The sequence below is a fragment of the Anopheles gambiae genome, chromosome 2 (genome assembly GCF_943734735.2).
Source record: "Anopheles gambiae chromosome 2, idAnoGambNW_F1_1, whole genome shotgun sequence".
Lineage (NCBI taxonomy): Eukaryota > Metazoa > Arthropoda > Insecta > Diptera > Culicidae > Anopheles > Anopheles gambiae.
Genome location: NC_064601.1, coordinates 41,882,620 through 41,904,119, shown reverse-complemented (window position 1 = coordinate 41,904,119; position 21,500 = coordinate 41,882,620). Strand labels below are relative to the sequence as shown.

The window sequence follows — 21,500 nt, the reverse complement described above, 5'->3', positions numbered from 1 at the left end:
AACCTACGCAAAAGAAAAGCAGCTTTTTGTAATAATGTTTGTTTACTTTGTTCCGTTTCGATTTTCCACAACCCCAATGGGGAAAACAAGGGAAACTGCTCCCTCGCTGGACGGGGCAGTATGGGTGGGTTGTGTCGTTCTTGTAAAACCACAAAGCCACAAAGCAAAGGATAAACAGCGCGGAAAGAGGATGCCGGATTTCATTCGCCAAACCGTGACCGTACGGGGACGGTGGGAATACCTCCGGCCACGAGCCAACTCACCTGAACCCAACTTGCTAGTTGTGTTGGTGTATTTCTTCTTTGCCCGCACTGACAGCAACCCCACCGGAACTTGTTCACATTCACGTGAAGACGGGAGAGGGCCTCCAAAAAGGCTCTCAATTTTCCCTTTTTGCTTTTTCTCGCTCTCTCGTTCGTTCTCTTTTGTAGGGTTGATCTCTTCAGGTTTTTGTTCTGCTCTTGGGGACTGGAAAGGAAAATCTGCTCAGGGTGAGCATACCTCGCACCCAGTATGGTCGACGCGTGTGTTGGACTGTTTTGTAGTCATTCCAGCTCACGCACACAGAGCTAAAATCGGTGTTTTTTGTATCTTTATGGAATTTTCCAACGCTATTCGAACTAAACTCTACGGGTGCTTGGTTTGATGCTTACAGTGATATGCCGTAGCACACAGTCAAGTTATGCTGATGCTCTCGCACACTTGTACAACCCAACTTCCCCATGTGTGAGTGTGCTTCGTGTCGTACAGGAAAATAAGTGCTTGCGCTGCTGCTGTTTCTGTACGACGTTACCCGTCACCATGCAAGGAGTGTGTGTGTGTATATGTGTCGTATACTTTTATTGTTGTTAGTAGATTCGCAACAAAACTTACTCAATAGACTCACTGCGTGTGTGTGCGTGTCTGTCCTTCTGTATCTCTCCTTCTCTTCTTCTCAATCTCTCTCACTCTCTCTCTCTCGTAACGCTTGCTTCCGTAGGCGCACCGACGGAAAGCTCTCACGTGAGCAGTGCTCGGGCTGAAAGGTAAGTTTGGCCGTTCTGCCCTGACCATTCACGGCCTGGATGGTTTTCCTTTCACTCCCGCCTCCTCTCCTCTCTGCTTCGCACTGTTAACTCTCGCCCACTACTACTCGCTGCCCTTCCCCACGTCACTCCACAGTCCCAGCTACGGAAACGTGACGTAGGGAAAATTCAAGATGGCGCACGTTTCTACGATGGTCACCTGTGTGTGCGTTCGAATTTTCTTCTCATTTTATATCGTTTTTCACACGACCATCGGCCACGGTGCGCACCATCTGCTTAGCACGGTATGGTGGTGGGTTTTCGATTCAACAAGCCATATATCCACACTTGCGCTCCCTTTGCTTTCGTTGCCGTCGGACATGCCAGACCAGCATGGACAGCGCTGCTTCCCTTGCACCAAAAGGTTGGCGTGCGGGTACTACGCGTTCGGTGTGGGGAGTTACACTTTCTACAGCAGCACTACTCACAACGCCGATCGAAAGAATGTGTGCCCAGATGCAACAGCATACGGATACGGGGAAATCGAACACGAAAACAGGTTTTTGGTGAGATTTTCCGGACGTTTAGCGTATCACTTCACTGGCAGGAAAGCACTGGCCGCAACATTCTGCCTTCCGGTTGCAAACGCATTCACTAGCAGACGGCAGCTGCTAAACCGTACGGTGAAACCATTGTGATACCGCTGGAGGGCTTTCTCTCGCGCGTTATGGAAGGTCAAATCTAGACTGGTATCGTAAACCGCCAGTAAGAGAGATAGTAGTGGCCCTTGCTCCAGAATCGGTACACGCCACGGATACACGGGTAGCTTTTCCTGCCGAAGCGAGCAATACCGCACTCACACCGCTTCGTCGAGCGTGTGTGTGTCGGTGTGTGGATGAAATACAGCGGACCTAACTCGTGTAACACACAAACACACAACCAAGCCCGTTGCCGTTAGACGAGAACGTACGAGTGATGGAGAACACAGAGCTACAGAGAAAATGAGTTACGCTGAGAGAATCACACCACCACTGCCAACATGCTCGTCTGTATGGGTGTGTGTACATGTGTACTAAGAAAAGCTTACGCGTTGAGTTATCTTCATGTTGCTTTGTGCCTGTATTGTTCACTCACGAGCGATGGAGACGCACGGTGAAGCTGAGTGGTCAACATTGTTCCGTGCGTTCCCATGTCGCTCTCCTGCGACTGCGGCAAGAAGCTTTTCATTCAACTTTTCACACCATACAGTGCGAGGCGTTAGACGAAACGTGAGAGACAGTGTGCGAGTGACAGAGAGAGAGAGAGAGAGAGAGAGAGAGAGAGAGAGAGAGAGAGAGAGAGAGAGAGAGAGTGAGAGCTAGAGACAGTGCAAATGAGCGTTGTGGCGGTGCTGTTTGTGTATCGCTTAGCCGTACGTTAGCCCGGCCGTACTTGTCGGAAGGTACCCCTCGTGTCAAGTGTGTCAATCGCCAAAAACTGTTTTCAACCGCACTCACTCGTGCAGGTTAAGCATGGAGAGTAAGTGTGTGTCTGTGTGAGAGGGAGGAAGGCGGGTTGGTTTTATGAGCAGTATTAATTGATTTTTGCGTTTAGCAGTGTTGGCGTTCGCTGTCGTTTTGACTGCTGGTTGGGGTTTTGAACAAACAGTTTGCAGGACCCGGTCCCCCGTTGCTGTTCGCGTGCGTCATTTCCCTTGTTTGCTTGCCATTTTACGCACACAGCCAATAATTCTCTGATGAGCGACTGCTCATCAGCACAAGATGCTAAATCGAAATGGTCAAAATGGTTTGGAATGGTACACAGAGAAGAATAAAATATGCAAAGGGAAGATGGAAACGAGTAGTGCTAGCTTCTGAGTCATTCAGAATTAAAAAAGCAGCAAATTTTTTATAACTCTGTCAAGTTCTTTTTTAGTCAAACCCCTTCAGTCCTTTTAAGTGACGCATCGAAAATGACCAATATCGCCTGCTGCATGATACTTATGTTAACTGTCTACCGCGAATTCATCCCCTCCTTTCTTCTCTTCCTGTTGCATGCAATCGATTAATGGAAAATACGTGCATACTCATTCCAATGATTTATGTGACAAGTTTTCCCTTCAACTCCGCACATAGATAAATATGCTCGCTTTGATCAACATCGTTTATCTTTGATGTAGCCTTTTTTTTTTGTTACTTCACGGGCGTAAAAATTACATGAATGAAGCGACAGTGTTTCAAACGCCGCTATTAATGCGGTCAGGACAGAGGAGGGTGACAAGAATTGGATGGATAGTATTTAAGCACATATTTACATCCCCCCCCCCTCCGGCACATTGTTGCGTGCGATAAAAATCACAATCGCTGGTAAATGCATTCGCGTACATCCTCGGCCATGTATGTCCAGCGCGTTTTCGTGGGCCGCCATTCCATCGAGTGGAATGTAGCAGGATAGGAGCAGCCAGCGGAGTTCACATAAATTTTCCCGACACATAAATAACATGCCTAATAGTCACGACACGACAGCGCGATGCACTCTTGATATTGGGTGTGAGTGTGGTGCGCGGCTGGACAGCGAAACGGTGTGACAGTTTGGCCGATAGTGAGAAAATTAATGGTGCTGTGCCGCTGCTGCAGTTGTGAAATGCAACGGTCTGCGACACTGGGAGTATTCCATTATTTATACAGGAGAAAATAGTTGATGGCGGAGCTATTATAAGGAAGAATCCTATGCATAATATTCCAGTCCGGTAGATGTAACTGTTGATTGGAAAACGTCCCTTTTCCGATGGTTTGTTTTTATTCGATATACTACTCACCTGAATGATTTGTTCTGCTTGTCCTCCTTCCAAATTCTCCTATGGTAGCGGATGAGTTGTTCGTAGCCGCGTTCTAGAGTGGCACCATTGCTTGACGGTACGCTACAGCGTTGGGTTGCGGGTTCGGTGTGGAGCAGCTCCGTTTGTGTTTCCGTGGGAAGATGTGGAACGAATCCGCCGTTTCACGCCGACCGGGACCAACACATGGAAGCGAACCAGTGGCTCACACACCTACGCACATACACACATCGGACGACGCACTCACACCTTTCCTCACTCACTCGAAACGGTGGCACCGTGTGTGACCGTGGCAGACTAGTGTTCGCTGACGGTTGTCCCAAAAACTACTCACTGAAAAAGGCACGAGCTGCGAACACGTCGCATCTACTATCACTTTTCAGCTACCCGGGATGAAAACGACAAATATTTAATTTAAAAAATGAACACCATCTCTATGAAATAATGATCTACATTATCGTCATTTTCGAGATAGGATAGTTCGATTTATTTGTGAGAAACGCCTGTAACCCACAACTTATTCCATTGGAATATTATACGTTGTCTTTTGTACCCGGACAGTTATTGAGTTGCATGTATGCAAACACACCAGTCACTATCGCCATCACCATACAAAGAACGTTTACTTTTGATCACTTTTTAGTCCTGCAAGTTTCTTCGTTTTTTTGGAACGCTTTGATAAATCATCCTATTTTATGTTCGACAAGCGCATCTTCTCTGTGCCGATGCACATTTAGTGCATAGCTGGGATGGATGAATTCACATCTTTCACTCAATCTCTCTCTCTCTCTCTCTCTCTCTCTATCTTTCTTTGCTCTCTTTCTTTCACTATCTATCTCTCTCTCTCGGACACATACGGAGGCACCGGGAGCAGGAATATCGGTCTCTGCAATAAAGCAGCAATGATGAATAATAAAAACTTGTGCTCCGTTTGATGATTGAGAACGGGCAGATCATCAAAAGCGCTTTCATGGATAAAGCTGGTGTCGAAAGTGGTGTGTCACCTCGTGACGAACGGAACCTCGTGGGATGTTGGAACGCGCGTGAGTGGATGAGTGCTAGTGCAATTGTGATTCATCATACACACATACACACACATACAAATTATAGTGTGACATACAGAAAAGTCATACTCTTCACGGTTGGGGGAAAACGGGACGAAGAGCTCTAAAAAGTTTTTTTTGTTTTTGAGTTTACGACCGTACAGCGGATAGTAGAACGTAATTTGAAAGAACAAAGAATCGTCCATCTGCGAAACCAGTTTGCCATGCACATAAACTACAGATAATCTGTGGAATGGGCTCGGCTTTAGTGGACATTACTCTCGTTGTGGAAATATCGTAAAGCACCGCAATGGTTTGGACGAAAAGTTAATATGCCCCTGAAGGTATGCAAAGTAGTGTATAAAACCACACACAGCTAGCAGGATCATCGGAAAAAGCATGAAGTTATCGTTTTTACCATACCATTCCATTCCAAGTCACATGACACTGCTCCGAAAGAGGGCAACAAAGGCAACATGTGCAAGAAAGCAAAAAGAAGAAAAACAAAATCAAGATCCATTTCATCCGCTACCGTTTCGGCGTGAAAACTATTTGATGCAGTTAAAATACCGCAGCGATGGAAGCGTTTGGTGCAACCAACTCCCTCCCAAATGCTCCCCCGTCAGCTAGACGATGACAAGGGAAACACAACTTTTAATTAACTTTTATTTTTCGGCTAATTCCTATTTGCGCGTTGGTACGGGGAGGGCTAGGAGCACATGTACATTCATGCTGGTTGGTTTTGTTTCATATTGGAGAGGGTATGTTCGTCTCTTACCGACAAGCACAAAGTTCACTGTCAGCTTCGCAGCAACATATATCACTTTCAGTGAAGAGGTTGTGATACAAATGGGATTAGATTTTTCACGCTATATTTCTGTTGTAGTACATTTTTTCTCTCTCATACGCTACAGCGGATAGAGAAAACGTTCTACTTATAATCGTATGACAGTGTGAAATCGTATAACGATGTGAAATTTTCTGGAGCACCAATTTTCCTTATTGCTGGTACATCAGCGGACCACCGGACAGAAAAGTACACTCGTCACTGCTTCACTACACCAAACTGAGATGCTTTCAAGTACTGTTGCTTTGTCAACTGCAACTACTGTTGTTGTTGTTGTTGCTGCTGCTGCTGCTGCTGCTGTTGCTGCTGCAACGAGCGACCGATACTGTGCGCTACTGTCCCACTTCGCGTATCAGCATGATTGTTGCACCCCCATTCCCCCGTTGCGTCTCTCATCCACAGCCTGGTAATGCTGTAGGTCCCAAGCGTAACAGCATCCTTCCTGCTATCCTGGTATCTTCCATTTGTTCCATTCACACACACAAACTCACACACATACACATTTTCACACGCGCACACACCCATACACTTTAGGGCGTTCTTGCGAACACGCAATCCTTACGCATCCGCACTGCACTCACACAACCGCACGCTCAGCAATCGGGGCGAGCTTTGTCGGTGGTGCCGCCATTGTGAGAAAGCTTTTCCATCGCGATGTACGTGTGCGAACGATGAGCACGGCTATACCTTTCGCGCACACTAACGTACACTAGCTGTCGCTTCGCCAGCAGTATCACTACCACAGGCATATAGGTTCAGCGGATCGGTTGTGCATGATAGTGGGCAGAGGTAGGCACATAGTTTTCACAATGAAACTGACACTAAATGGGTTATTGTTCGTGTGGTCTATTGTAAAACGCTTCTACTAACATTCTGGTTTGGTTGACTCAGTGCACTAAGGTAGGCAGCTCTGCTCGTCGAGTTGGAGCAAAGTGGATGTATGAGTGTGTGAGAGAGTGCGTGTATAAAAGTGACACAGAGTGAGGAAGCGAGTGTGTGTGTGTGTGTTTTTTATGAAAGATAAGATAAGAATTTCGCATTCACTAATCGATTGAATACGAACTAAGAAAAAACACAGTTTCAAGCATTCCTTCAAATGTTTGCCATTCATTCGGCAAGTATACTCCGAAACGAAAAACACTCTTATCTACTAAGCCTGCTAGGTACGAGAAACACACGTCCTCGGGCACAGACACACACGCACACTGATACACTCGTCTTACTACAGTAGGGTAATGCTTTTTCACGGTTCAAGATTCGCAAAATGGTTCACAATCGACAATCCATTTTCACCATTCTCAAAAATCCAGAAGCAAAAAAAAGAAACGGTGCAACAAATCCACTGATGAGGGCGTATTTCTCCATATTTAACGCAACGCATCGATACGGTAACTTTTGTGTAGCGATTGATTGATTTAACAAACTTCTGGCCACTCCGTTTTCACTCGGGCCCGTATCTGTCTGGGGTTGAAATTTTCACCACGATGGTATCGTTCACTGCACTTTTGGTGGCTGCTTTTCTTTGCACCCTGGTAGAAAACAAATCCTTCCGCTAGAAAACCTGCTAACCGTGTTGACCACGTCCTCGCCCTCCTGCAGGGTATGTCGAGCTGGAGGGAAGCGACACCAGTTGGAGTTGGAATTTGGGTCACTTCTCTACGCACCACTGGCCACTGGAACAGTGCAACTCTTTCTGAACAGATACGCCGTCCGTTCCGTCAGTCTGGGTTCCTGCGATGTGCGGGCCAATACTCCCGAGTGCCATCGATCCGAGCGCCTCCTAGCGCTGAGCGTCCGCTTCACGAGGACGCCCCAGTACGAATAATGGGGGTTAGGGGGGGAGAACCAACACGTCACGATGTTATGCAACTGCAGACGAGACACGGCAGGGACCCGTTTCGGGGCAACAAATCGCCATCATCGCTGTCCTGCTTCTGCTTTCGCTTTGGATAGCCCGCTTGGCTGCTTTCCCACCAACACATACAGCGGCACGGGTAGTCGGGCTCTCTTTCTTTCCAGGATTCTTTTATTTTGATTCAACATTGAACAAAAGCTTGCATGCGTTTGTTCAGGCTGCTGTTGATGCTGCTGCTGCTGCTGCTGGTGTGGAGATATTCTAGCGTCGGCGCATTAAGAGCGAAATTTGGGGAGTAGCTCTCATGAGTGTCGGAAAAATCGGAAGCCGTCACTCACAAGTTTGAGTGCGGAGCTTTTTTGACAGGGTGATTCATCGGCTGGCAAGTGTTATGGGTTATCGTTTGCTTTATCGCTTAATGCTTTTATTGTTTTGTAGTTTTAGTAAATTGATTTTTTTCATCTGCTTAGTTCTACACATCTTAATTATTATATGGCATTTATAAACACTATTAAGCTTTATTTTCACCCTTAAACATGATTTCCTTCCTTTGATGTAGCACTAATTCTCCAACATACATTCAGACCGGTTCCACCAGTTGATTTACCTTGGGAATGGCCACCTTTTGTACTGTAAATGTTAATTCATTATTAATTATGTAGTTTCAAAAGCACAAACAAGTATCACAGCTTTTCGCTTTACCTCGTTTATTTAAATGTAGGTTTCGACTCTTGGTGCCTGACCAACGTTACAGAGAGCAGGACGGATGGGTTTTTTTGTTGTTGTTGTCATTACCTCATGCTCCGTTCTACGATGATTTAGCAAAATAACACAAACAAATAAAACAAACCAACCAGCAGCAGCAAACAAAAAAATAAAAATGGTTGGAAGCAGACGAAATATTCACATCCGCCCCAACGGTTAAGCGGGTCGGGATTTAGTTTAGCAACAAATTGCCCCTTAACTGCACCCGTCCATTCCGGCGATGGGGTGTATGCTCTTTTGTGCCTTGTGTGTTTCCTCTCCTCTTTTTAATCCGTAAAGTTTTTCCACCCCATCCCGGCAATCGGGAGGCAGCAGTGATTCGTTTAAGGGTCAGCAAAACGGGCGAGCGCTTTGAACTGTGGGCAAGGGCAAGGATGTAGCGTAGGAAGTATGGGGTGGGGTGGGAATTATGCCGGAAAAGTGGCAGAACCCAAGCTGCACGTTTACGGTGGAGGAACTGAGCCAGAAAAACACGATTAGACTTTTAATCAACAGCATCTACACCATTAAGAGATGAGCGGGTGGCGGTTGTTGGAGGCAACGAGGTAGAGCTGTGGTTGGTGGAAGGATTGGGGCGCCTGAGCACGGAGAAGATATTTATAGGGAAATGGTCGGTGGCAGTGTGTGGGATTGTGTGTTTAGATGTTAAATTACCTCAAGGCAGGTACATTGAGTCTTGCACCCACATACTTCAAAGCTAATGTGACCGTGAGTGTCGACAAACGCATTAAGAAATTTTACTTGTTTTCCATCAAATTTAGATGCCTGCAGAAAATGTTTCGTATAATAAAGAAAATCTACATTTATAGAAAGAACAGAACATTACACAAAAAAAAAACAATATAACACATGAAACTGTGCAAGTATTGTTAATACAATATGAGCAATATTATTAGAAGCTTTCGGAGGAAGGGAAATGAATTCCAAACGTTCATCTGCAGACTGGCCATTTGCGACTGATTAGTAAACCCAAAATAAGATACTCAGTCCGACATCCCTTCGTTCTCTTTTAATCCTAATAGTTTAAAAGTAAATACACAGACATTCATTCCAGCATACCCAAGAAAAATACACACTTCCCCATTTTTTTATCAACCGATGGAAGTTATTGCTTCGTTGTCTTTATTTACAATTCCAACTAGAACGTGGTTCCTTTCGCGACACTCCACACACGGCACACGGAGATACATAAAAAAGAAAACAATCAAACCGGCCTTACGACTATGGATTAAAATAACAAACTGATACAGAAACCGAGCGCGGTCGAACGAAATCGCCACAAGACGATTCGTCGCCTTGCCGTCGCCATGCTGCATCCTTCAAAAACCGAAAAGTTAGTCTCCCTAGCTATGGAACAACACGAAAAAAAACACCCTTCTATCCATTTATTGCATCCACTAGAACCCAATAATATCACGAACAGACCGATATCTGGCCAAGCCACCCGCACTAGTCGATTTCGAGCCCCCGAAACGCTTTGACCGGCGGTTTGATGGAGTTGGAGTTGGAGTTTTTCTGCTTGGGCGCTTCCTTCAGTGCACCGGAATCCATCAGCCAATCTCGATACTCCGTCTCGAGGCGCTTCTTCTGCTCCGCGTGCATTGTCGCGACCTCATCGAACGGTCCACCAAAGTCCTGCGGAGGTGAATAGTAAAGATTGAGAGAGGGAATGTTGGAGTAAGACGACATGAGAATGCAAACCTTCGGCAAGTAGTCAACACCGACGATCTCTTCTGGGCCGGCGGTCGTGAACTGCAGCAGCCCGAGTAGTTCCGACTTGATCAGCGGTTTCACCAGTGCCATCACCTGATTGATGAACGACGCCGTGTGCACGATGTAGATCTTCTTCAGCCGCACCGGATGCGCATCCTGGATGTAGCTCATGAACACTCGCAGCGGGCTAAACTGTACGCGGGCCAGATGCCCCAACCGGACGCCCTTCATGTCGAAGATGACGATGTACCCCTCCATAATGCCGTCCACACTGATCTGGGCGTCGTTGAACATGCAGAACGATTTCACCGCCTCGGTAAAGTTCATCTTGGACGGATCCGTGTCGGAAAGTCGGTAGTAGAGCAACCGGTAGCCTTCCGGCGTCGTCCTTGGCAGTGCTACCATGTGTCTGGATAGAAATGGGACCAGTGATTGCTTTTGCTGCTCCGTCCTCTTCTTTGTGCTTCTACTTACGTGGCGTTCAGTGTCATCTGCACACCTGCTCCCATGATGTCTCGGTTGTCGAAGATTTCCGGCGAGTTGGCGTGAATCTGCGAGTACTTCTGTAGCGCTTTTTTGGCATCGTCCACGTTCCAGAGACAGGCGTGCAGGAATAGGTGGGCATGATTTTTGGAGAAGGCAGGAAACCGTGGCTGTTCTTTTATCCTGCAGAATTTAAAACACAGAGTTCGAGTGACTTTTGGTACACACTACAAATTGACCAAAGCAAACATTAAATACGCCAACATCGACGTTAAAACTAAGCCGCCAATTGCTGTGCGTTCTACACTTTGAATAATTCAGCACACGACAAGTCGATTCTTTTTCAGCGTATGGGGCAGAGGCCTGGTAACTGGCGACAGCAAAAAAGCACTGCAGGCAGTGTATGGAAATTATTGTTTACCCCACGGTTTTTTTTCAAATAATCATTGCCCAGCGCTCCAATGCTACCAGTCTGCTTACGCATTCCGCATTTAATCAAGCAAATGAAGTCATCAAACCGAGAGAAATTTCCCATTCGCTGCTCCCCCTCCTCTTATCTCTACTCCCCTACTCACTTACCATTCGTACAGGGTGTCCACGTTGGCGGCATGCTCTTTGGGCACTTCCAGCGGCTCCGGACTGTCTTTGAAGGGATGTGATAAAGTGGTCATTATTGGCACTAAGGGTGGGCTTTTTTCCTCCTCGACTAAGTGAGCTTTTCACCACTCGGCACTCTCCGGTAGCGGCAGCCCTCCTGTCTGCACGGTAGACGCCGTTGCCAGCACGCACTAGACGAAGTGGCGGAGCAAATGGCCAAGTGCGCGTTCTATTAACTTTTTTTTGTGCTGCTTGGATGTCTGTCAAGCGCTGAGGAATGGAAGAAATGAATATTTTAAATTACTCGGCATCGTTTTCTCGCTTGTCCGAAAGTTGTCGTTCGCACAGGCTGTTGCCCTCCATCGCACAGGCTGTTGTCCTGGGTGATGATTCGTTCCCAGGAAAACTATTGAAGGTGCGATCCAACATAATGTGTATAGATAACAGCATTGTAGCGTTTTATTGGTTGTGTGCAAAAATGGAGCGGATTTCATTAAGTTTACTTTTTTGTCGAATAGTTCACCGCTAGTCTTCAAGTGTTGAACATTCCTTTTTTTACGTAAACATTATTGTTTAATTTTGTTTAATTTAATTTGATAACTCGTTATTTAATCGACAAACAATGGTACATTAAAAATATCAGAAAAATTAAACAATCAGACAAGCGTCTAGCATAAAACAGTTCAAGATTAAAGTTGTAGCTCTATGTAACACAATTCATATTTTGATTTGATTTGGATTGTTCTGAGAATTATAACAAAAATCCACAAATATACAACGCCTGATGCAACATAAACAAAAAGAACAATAAAGTGTCTCAAATACATTTAGACATGTATGATTGTGCCATTGTTAGTTCCTTTGCTTTCCTCTTCGCGAACGTGCGAATCAAACCCCAACCAAATGGCAATAAAACGTACATACGTCGCGACATAACCTTGGCCATCGAAAGCTCAGGCAAGCGTAACGCGCATGTAAAGGCGCGTCAGACGCGTCTCGGTAAAATCATCCAGCCATCAACACGGCGCCACACTCGTCTGCCGCGACAGGGAAACAAACGTGGCATTTTAGTTTTTGTCCATGCTAACACTGTGTTGCCCGTTGCCGTGGTTAGGTGGAGTAGGTGTCGAATTTGTGAGCTCATATTTTAACGCAAAAGTTGACCGAACAGGTACTTCTTTTTGTCATGGTGACCGATTGCTACTGCTGTATGAGTGGTCAAGGGTGAGCATATGGTAATTAATACAGTGGCTAATAGACTATTTTGTGCGCCTCACAAATAAAATCCGTTGCGCAACCGAAGGGTATAGTAATGGAATTTTTTACAACAAAATTCCATCAAAACAGTGGAGGGTTCTTTTTCGATCAAGAAAATTAAATGTCCCCTTCTTGGAAGCATTAGTTCATCTGTGTAGAAATTCATTTGTTCAAGATGTCATGTCAAATTAGCTGTACGTGAGCATGCTTCATACTGAGCATAAACCTTCAGACAAATGTAAAACGTTTTCTAACGAAAGCATTAGCGACCTTTTGTAATTGTGAGTCCTTCTAAGAAGTCTTGCCCCAATCGGACGCAAAACATTGTTTTACATGCTCCATATATGAACATTTGTTAAATATGCATGTTAGAGATCTTTGAAAACAGTAGCTTTATACCATCGGGCTGAAATGGATTCATTAATTAAGCTGATAAACTTGGAAACATATTTTGTAAAATATGTATTATTTTTTTATGTTTTCACTAAATTGTTCTGCTACCACGCTATGTTAACTACCAATAGGGAAACCCATATCTGGCGAGACTTTTTGTCAACTTTCGCATCATCTAGGAATGTATAACTCTTTGATAATTTATTCATAGCGCAACACGGTACTAAAACAAACAATTTTAAAAAATATCCCCAACGAGTGTGTGAAGGTCACTTTCCCCAGCTGGGATCTCCTTTCCGGTGAACCCATAAACAGCCACCTGTTGTTGATATCCGTCTAGGAACAGCTTCCCATAGCCCTAGCGCAAATGGATGATAAACAAATTTAAGCAACAAAACAAAAAAAAGGTTGTCACTAGCATCATAACTTTCCACATCCGCTTGAGCACAGTCGTGTGTGTGTGGGGAATAGAAGCGCACTCGAGAGATGTGGCTGGCGAAAACTTTCCATTTCTCTTTATGTTTCCCCCACCCGAACGGCTGGGAGGTACATGGCACGGTGCACTACTTCCATACAGCTTGCTGTGTGCCACCTCCGGGGGGAAATGTCTAGCAGCTGCTTCAGCGTCATGTGCGTGTACACTACCACCGGGAGTTGTTTTTGTGTCAGACCAACACAGATGAAGCGGGTTAGCTCCAAAAACCCGAGCAGTTGTGTGGAAACGCAAGGCAAGGGTAAGGTGTAGGGGTACGTGAATAATCTGTCCGCCATTCATCTGCGTAATGGCATAATGATGTGTCTTCCATCTCCATTGCGCGGGCCTGATTGCCTTAAAACCAAAACCCCTACAGGAAGGAGAGCTTATCCTACTGTTATGGTATGTGTTACGGCAAGGCAGTTGTTATTAAACATTTCAAATTAACACCAATAGCTTACAGATGCAACTAGTAAAGGTGTTGGAGTTATTGCCAGTTTGATTCATATAAAAAGCGATGGATCCAGCTAATTTAATAAGCTAAGCCAACTTGACTTTATGCGAGTATAACAAATCACATCTCATCAAAGCTAAAACTCCTTTAACCTTTCCTACCTCTAGATATGAAGTTATGTAATTATTGAGTAAACAGTTCTAAAAAAAAGCATATCATCAAATCCAAAATCACACCCAAACAATCGCACAAATTGCCCGATGTAATCGAAAGCGAACGTACTCCCAACGCACTTGATACTCTGCCGCGTGAGCAACAACTCACTTTCATGCCGTCACCGTACCGATCCACCTTTTCTTTCCATTGACCCTTGCCGTGCGTTCTGTTTTGAGAGATTATGTGAATGCTATTAGCCCCGGCGGCACCGCAGCTCCTCTGTCACGGGTCGAGCCAATCCCCTCCATTCCCGAGGAAGCTCCGGGAAGCACGAAGCACCATGAGGTGGGTACTTGTCCAAAAATTAACGTTCCGTCAACCCCTACCGTACCCGTATTACGTTACTAGACGTAGCTATGACCCGGAGGGGTAGTGTACGTACGCTCGGTACAAATTGTACGGTGACGGTGTGGTCAGTGACGTGCCGCATTTCTTTGGCCGTATCTTTGTCCGTGTGTTTCGTTTCAGCTGCGAAAGGCGCTAACGAGGTTACACAATCTTTTTAAGCATTTATTTTTACACGTGTGAGTGTGTGTGTGTGTGTATGTGTTCCTTGTGCGAAGTGTATGTGGGGCACAACACTTTAACACTTACACTGGTGGAATCATTTATGACAGGTACGCATCTCATTTGATGTTTCTGGGGATTGAAGCATGTCGTTCAATATCGGAATCGCTCTTAATGATTGGGTTTGTTGTGAAGCGCCAGTCTTCTCTCTTGCCTGAATGTACGAATATTTTTTTTAGTTATTATGAACCTATGGTATAAAATCTGTATATAAATATGAATGGTAATCAAAACAGGTAAAAAATGGACTTATCTAACATCCCATCACTCCTCTTCATCCATACAGCACACACAATTGATGATCATGACTCAAGAAGATCTTCAGTGAGTTCCGTGTCTGAAGTGATTTGTCTCAACAACCATTCAAAGTGCTTCTCAAATTACGTAATCATCGTACTTGATCGCACACATCAAACACAAAGTCAATGACAGACGTTTTCATTTTTTATTTTGATGATATCTTCTGTTTCCCCTGCCAGTTGTTTTGACCAGACACTCAAAAATTCCACACAAAAAAAACAGCTAAAATAGTTCCAGCACGCCACGATCGTCACGTCCCGATCGTTCCCGGGAAACTGGTTACCATCGTGGTTCGATTGACGTAAATCGTCGTAAACCGGCGGGTTCTGCACGTCGCAGTTACATCCTTTACGGTGTGCAATATATGGGTTATGGTAATCACATAACCACTGTCCATATTTAACCTTGAACCAAGGGTTGAGCGAGGCTATTGAGACTAACGGAAAAGGTGAGTTCTAACAGTGGCCATAGTCAGTGGCTGGATCCGTCATTAGAATCGCTCACATGAAAGTGTTGCTGCACAGGTAATGCATATTGTAATCGAAGCTCGATAGACAAAAGTGGTCCACCCTGAACAGGTTCGCTTGTAATTACCCGGGTTAATTGTCATAGTAGGTGCGTCAGGGCTGAATTAAACTGGTTTTTGTTGATTTGAAGGTTAAGATTACATACTTGCACTTGATAAGAACTTGCAGGATAGCGTGTAATAGGTAATGATATACCTGAGCGACCCACAAGATGCACAGTTTAGAAAGTACTGTGTCAAGGATTTTCACTAAATTGCATATCTGTTGGACAAGATTAGTTTTGTGCGAAACTAAAACCACAAAAACGTATCATTTCAATGAGATCTTTTCTCACATTAGTCCGCACTACAATTGCCAGAAGCAGCTGGAAAAAGTAACCTTGTTATTGTTACACACATTTTCTCTCACTCTCTCTCTCCCATCATAGCGTAAGCAACATTATCGCACGCGTGTAAAGTTCATGCTGCAAAAACAAACCCAAGCTAAACATTGCCCCACATTCAGCCGCCCATCCGATCGCCGATCGCAAAAGTCTTGCCGAGCCGTGCGGTGGTAACTGCCTGCAATGAAAGTACAATTACATCACGCTTCTCCACGTTGTTCTGTTTAACAAAAGAGGGAGAGAAGCAACAATACAAAAAATACTGTAACATTGATCAGCCCAACTGGTTGGCCGGATGATTGCAGCAAACCACAACAACCAAAGAACAAGGTTAGCAGCCGCATCGATACTCATCCTACCGCGTTGCGGCATTGGGCGGTGCAGTTGCGATCGTCCGGCTGCATAATCGACATAATCGAACGCCTTCTTGCTTTGATGCTTACCCCTTCCCCGTCCAAGGTCGTTCTGATAAACTCGGGGCTCGGAGGGGTGTCTGATGTTTGTTTGTACACTCCCGACCAAGGTTTTTAGGGCGGGCACCGATTGCATCCGATCCGGATCGACACGACTGAATCGATTTTTTATTGCAACTGTTGATGTAGATGCATTCTTCCTTCCTGGGCGATCGCAACCAGTGCATGCATGTAGGTTCGATCGGTTGCATTAGAAGAATGTGGCTATGAATAGTGTTTTGCATGTTTCTTTGACTCTGATATCGGTATGGTGTGTTGGATTTTACTCATGGCTACTATCATTGCATTGTTTAATGTAGTTTTAGTTTTTAGCATTACTTTTCTAACGCCTGTTAAACAGTATTTTTTTAGTTGAAATTTCTTATGTTATTGAATTCGTTTGACAACAAAGTAAGTATCGTTAGTATCGCGGCAGAACAATTTTCATCTCGATTCCAATGAACAAACAATGGTTCGAAATGTGTCGCTCTAATGAACGACCTACTAACGACGTCGTTTCTACAGTCATTTCAGTATCAGAAATTTGCACGATTAGATAAGAAGAAAAAAGAATCTGTACCCCTCCTAGCCGGACAGTTGGAGATAATTATAAGCCATTGATTGGATGCCGATGTGGGAGCAATATAAATGTAATAAGCTGTTGCAACACCTACTGGCACCCGTGCAGTCGAACGAAATCATTTCGCTGCAAGCCAATTAACCAAGACGTTAATTGATAATTGGCTCCCAACACCAACCAAAGATGAAGCAGCTTCTTCTCTGTTGGTTTTTTTTATTTGCGTAAAAAATGCATTCGTCCGCCGGGTGCATTAACATTGTTGCGAAAGTAGGTGACCCATGGACGGACGCTGTTGAATGCCATGGTTTGGTAAAAATATAATTGAAGATACAGAAAGGCGAACATTAGAAATAATGGTGTATCATCATTTCTCTGTTGCGCTATGGGGCTTCTCGAGTAAGTGACATAAAACTCAATCTCACCAGAGCATTGGTCCGAGTTGCATGTAATTTATATAGTTTGCAGCCTTACTGATGTTTTGAGGGCTTTTATAGCATCCAAAATAAATAAAAAAAAAACTAATATACCGAGTATCAACGTTTAAAAACATCAAAGAGTATTAACTGTTTAGCTTATTTTTATCATTTTTGCATCACCACTTTATTTCGCTTTGTAACCTCACCAACATTTATTTGTTTCTATCTATCTCTGTCTCTTTTTCTCCTTCTCTATCGTTTTATGCGATTGGTTTTTGCACCTTTCGTATTGTAAAGCAGAAATTTCCTTAGCAGAGGCTGAAACACGAATTGTTTTCACTTGCATTCACTTTCGCTTTTCGATGAGGCATTAACCAAAGGCGCATTGGCGTGCATATTGAGCCATTGGCTAAAGGGTAGACACACATGACAAGCTGAAGGGGCTGTCAAATCAGGCCTAGTTTTTGTGTATTTTAGTTTAACTCAAAATCATTAAAACAATTGCATGAATTCATTTTAGCTGTACGATCTGGTTCGTTGGTATAAAAATCATTGGCTAGGGCAGAGCACGAACACAACACACCAATACAAAAATTGCTCTTCATATTACGTTGCTCATTGTTTGCAGCACAGTTGAACTGAAAAAGTCTGATGTTTTCAATTTACAGTTCAGTGCAGCGATCTCCATTTCCCACAGAGAAAGCCACCGCAATGGACGACACTTTTCTTCGCACACTTAAACGCACACTTGTACACGAGAAAAACATAAACTGCCGTTCGGAGTTTCTCCACGCGCCAGCGGCGGGGGGCACACAGTAAAACGCTGCAATCAAAATATGCTCTTGCAAGCGCTGCACACCACCTGCACTCAAACACATGCCCACAGTGTACACGGAATTGGAAGAGCAAATTCCAACGGCTAAACAGATCCCGCACACAGCCAAAGTGCGAGCGAATAAAAAAACAGAGGAAAGAAAACACCACTCACATAAAGTTTGCGCGCAAACACCCGTAATAAAAGCTCGGACCCGCGAAACGGAAGACTCTACAACAGACGACGAACGATGTTGCCTCGCTGCTGTGCACGATCAAACTGCGCCGAGCCTGAGCGGTTCACGCAAGTGGCAGAGTCGTGTTTGCGGAGGTTCTTTTTTGCCAAGCGCCGGGTCTGGTGGGGCGGGCCCTGGACGGGGGCTTTTGGACGAGCCTGTTCGTCGAGCTTGAAACGCACGGCTAGAGAGAGGAAATGGAGGAGCTGGAAGCCATGCGCGAGCTCTGTACGAGATGGGCTCGTCGGCGGCAAATGGCTTATGGTGGATGGCTGTCGGGAAGCAGCACCGATGCAGCTTGCAATGCTCTCGTCTGGTATGCTGAGATTCACGTGAAAAGAGTATGTGTGTGCAGGGAGCTATTTGTGTGGAAGTGTGTACGTAAATCGTGTTATTATTTTATCATCGTCACGCGACACCTTCGTGGAAAAAGCCTCTTGCTGAAAGGTTTGCACATGCAGCAAACTGCAATTGACTAGCTTTTCTATCCATGTTGAGATTGTAAGAAATGAGTTTTGAGAATTTATTGAAGTTTTGTTTCCTTTTTGGTATAACATCAAATTTTATAGTTATTTTTACTTTCTATTGTTGAAATGATAAAACATGCTTCTATTTAAGTTTTGATGGTGTAACATATTTACGTTGTGAATAATTTAAATTTATTGGTTTTTTTTTTGTAAATATTTATGGTACTAAATGTCATACCGTAATATTTAACACGATTAAACTCGTTTTGCTATCACTGCTTCAATTTCACTCACAGTGGCGCACTGTCGGTGTTTGGGTGTATTTAGCACGATTACTTGCAATTATCATTCGCCACGTATTTTACTCACACCACAAAACGAGCAAAGGAAACCCCATACATCTCGTATCATATCACGCTATCGAATACGTACACGCGGCAGCAAACAACGCGAAAATGGAATAAATTAAGCTCCGATGGAATGTCTGCGCCGGCACGATTTTGTACATTACTCGTCGTGGGCTTTAAGGGCTTTCGTTGCCCACAAATTTGTGTAAAAATATTTTTGCGCTAAACGATACATTTTTACTTGCACTTCCCCTTCTATTTCGGACACTGTAATAAAGACAAATACATGTGATTGTGCATCAACAAGACCAATTAAAAGGACAAAATCACGGGCTGCTATCACTTTTACGGGCCAGCAGCAATACCAGTCACCATCGCAGCTACGATGAAACATTATTTCGTTTCATTTTGTACATTTTCGCCAAACATCCCAATATTCAAGTTGAATCCATTTCCGAGATAGGCCCTACCCAAGACAAGAAAGCATCAGCTGGCAGAAGAGTAGTACGGCAAACTCCTTTCTCCCTCCGAATACTTCTGCACGGGCCACAAAGCGCTGGAACGGGGGCAGTAAAAAGTTTATCGCTGGGCAGAACAATGTTTATCGAACAATTAACATCAATTAACAATTTTAATTGACCTTCGCCGGTTCGGTTGCGCTTCCCTTTTCGGTTTCGGTTTCGGCCGCCACTAAACGGGGGCAAAAGGCCAAACGTAGTGGGGTGCGGGTGCGAAAGCTTACACCATCCATCGGAAAAACATCGGGCGCAGCGCAGCAACAAAACTGAAACGATTGCGAATAGAGGGCGAATTGGCGAGGGTCGGCGAAAGAAAACTATCCTTGTTTGTTGCAGGGCGGAGGGCGTCGGGAGGTTGGCTTGTTAGAGGAAGTAGCAACTCTATGTTGCCGATGCTTTGTTCTAACAGTGGCCAAATCGATTACGACGAGGCAGACATTAAAGCTGATGCTTTTCGGCGCTATGTTTGTGTGTGGGTGACTTTTCTTTGTTTATAGTTTTTTTGGTTTCGCTTTGCTCACACGATAACACAGGGTAAGGTTCATGCACGGTTTGGCAATCGATGAGCTAGAGCTGCAACACTCTGGTTTGTGGAAATGGTATGGATTATTTCATTTAGGCGCACCAAAAGTTATCAATTGGTTAGGTTATGCACAAAGAAATTTAAATACAGAGTGTTATTTGAGTTATTTGAACTATATCGAAAATTGTACGCTTGCTTTTTTTGTTATCTCTCAATCACAGAACCGCACAAATATCGGAAATGTGTGCATTCCAAGAGTTATATTTAATTAATAATTCCTTCTTCTTCTTCTTATTCTTTTTCTTCTTCTTCTTCTTCTTCTTCTTCTTCTTCTTCTTCTTATGGCTCAACAATCGTTGTCGGTCAAAGCCTGCCGTACCCACTGTGGGACTTGAACCCATGACGGAATGTTGTTAAGTCGTACGAGTTGAGGACTGCACCACGAGACCAACCGGAATTCCTACTATCCATAAATCCTACACATTCTTTTGTATGTTAGCCCCTCATAACGAGTTTATTCCGCCCCAATGACTCACTCGTTATGCGAAAAACTCGTTATGCGGGAGACTCTTTTACATACAATTTGTTTGAAGAGTGAAATAATTTGTTTCAGGACAAGAAAAGTGCAGACATATAGGGATTACATGCATCACAACCATACGGGACAACTCCAAATGGCAACAGTAATCCATTGATCAATTCTTAGTCTTCTTCTTTTTGACACAACAACCGTTGTCGGTCAAGGCCTGGCCTGCCTGTACCCACTTGTTGGGTTGGCTTTCAGTGACTTTTTTGGATTACCCCCCATAACAGGATAGTCAGGCCTACGTATGGCGGCATGGTCTATTTGGGGCTTGAACCCATGACGGGCATGTTATTAGGTCGTGCGAGTTGACGACTTTACCATGAGACCGACTACTAATTCTTAGTATCGAAATTTAATTTACTGAGCAAGTAGATCAAGAATACATGTAAGGACACACATATTAATACACCTCACACTTGTGAAGCATACGCTTATTAGTACACTACATACTAAGAAGGTACATTTAACTCTAAAATCCACGTCCTGCCCACTTGTACTGCCGAAGCCGAAGAGAGCCTCCAATATTGTCAAATAAGAAGGAAAGAATTGGAGTAATTAAACTGAAGACAATACCTCAGTTACTCCATCTGTCAATAAGCGCAGCAAAACTCTCAGCTCCACTATCTGATCTGAAAAGAGGAGTGAACGCGCCCACGGCCCGCTTCGGCTTTTTTTTCAATGTTTGTATGACTTCGTGAGGCAGTGGGTGTTAATTTGTCACCACCCTTACACTTTTCCTAAACAATTTTACCTGCCTGTTTTAGAAATAGCTCGATATTTAACGATTCGTAATTTTGAAACTCTCGAAATGATCCCGATTTCTTATCGGGAACGAAATGAAAATGCTCGTTACTTTTATTAGTTAAGAG

The 21,500-nt window shown here is 44.4% G+C and overlaps 2 protein-coding genes across 20 annotated transcripts in view; both read right to left on the bottom strand.

The window, feature by feature from the left end:
- The window catches only part of LOC1271468 (RIMS-binding protein 2), a 90,245-nt gene extending 82,747 nt beyond the window's left edge, over window positions 1-7,498 (bottom strand). For 2 of the 17 annotated variants that reach the window (XM_061650535.1, XM_061650524.1), the window contains exons 1-2: window positions 7,279-7,493; window positions 3,802-4,202 (exon numbers count right to left, since the gene is read on the bottom strand). The gene's annotated coding sequence lies outside the window, so the exon portion shown is untranslated. Of the gene's footprint in view, window positions 1-873; window positions 1,767-3,801; window positions 4,203-5,640 lie in introns of those variants that run through there. The other 15 variants (XM_061650529.1, XM_061650531.1, XM_061650539.1 and 12 more) reach the window with 13 other exon arrangements.
- A 2,181-nt stretch (window positions 7,499-9,679) lies between these two features.
- On the bottom strand, window positions 9,680-18,290 carry LOC1271467 (alpha-tocopherol transfer protein-like). 3 transcript variants are annotated; one of them, XM_310265.8, is made up of 5 exons: window positions 18,130-18,290; window positions 11,105-11,392; window positions 10,517-10,708; window positions 10,031-10,451; window positions 9,680-9,964 (listed from the first exon to the last, which is right to left on the bottom strand). In XM_310265.8, exons 2-5 carry the CDS (start codon window positions 11,194-11,196, stop codon window positions 9,779-9,781), a joined length of 891 nt encoding a protein of 296 aa, XP_310265.7. In that variant the 5' UTR covers window positions 11,197-11,392; window positions 18,130-18,290; the 3' UTR covers window positions 9,680-9,778. The 3 variants fall into 3 exon arrangements, with proteins under 3 accessions (XP_310265.7, XP_061501304.1, XP_061501302.1); XM_061645320.1 differs by having other exon boundaries at window positions 14,512-18,256; XM_061645318.1 differs by having other exon boundaries at window positions 17,752-18,256.
- Window positions 18,291-21,500: the final 3,210 nt, after the last annotated feature.

Excerpts from the sequence above, each read along its gene's own strand:
- LOC1271467 (XM_310265.8), bottom strand. The coding sequence starts at position 11,196 with ATGACCACTTTATCACATCCCTTCAAAGACAGTCCGGAGCCGCTGGAA. Across the intron at positions 10,452-10,516 it reads CAGATGACACTGAACGCCAC|ACACATGGTAGCACTGCCAA; the intron begins GTAAGTAGAAGC and ends ATTTCTATCCAG. Across the intron at positions 9,965-10,030 it reads GTGTTGACTACTTGCCGAAG|GACTTTGGTGGACCGTTCGA; the intron begins GTTTGCATTCTC and ends TCACCTCCGCAG.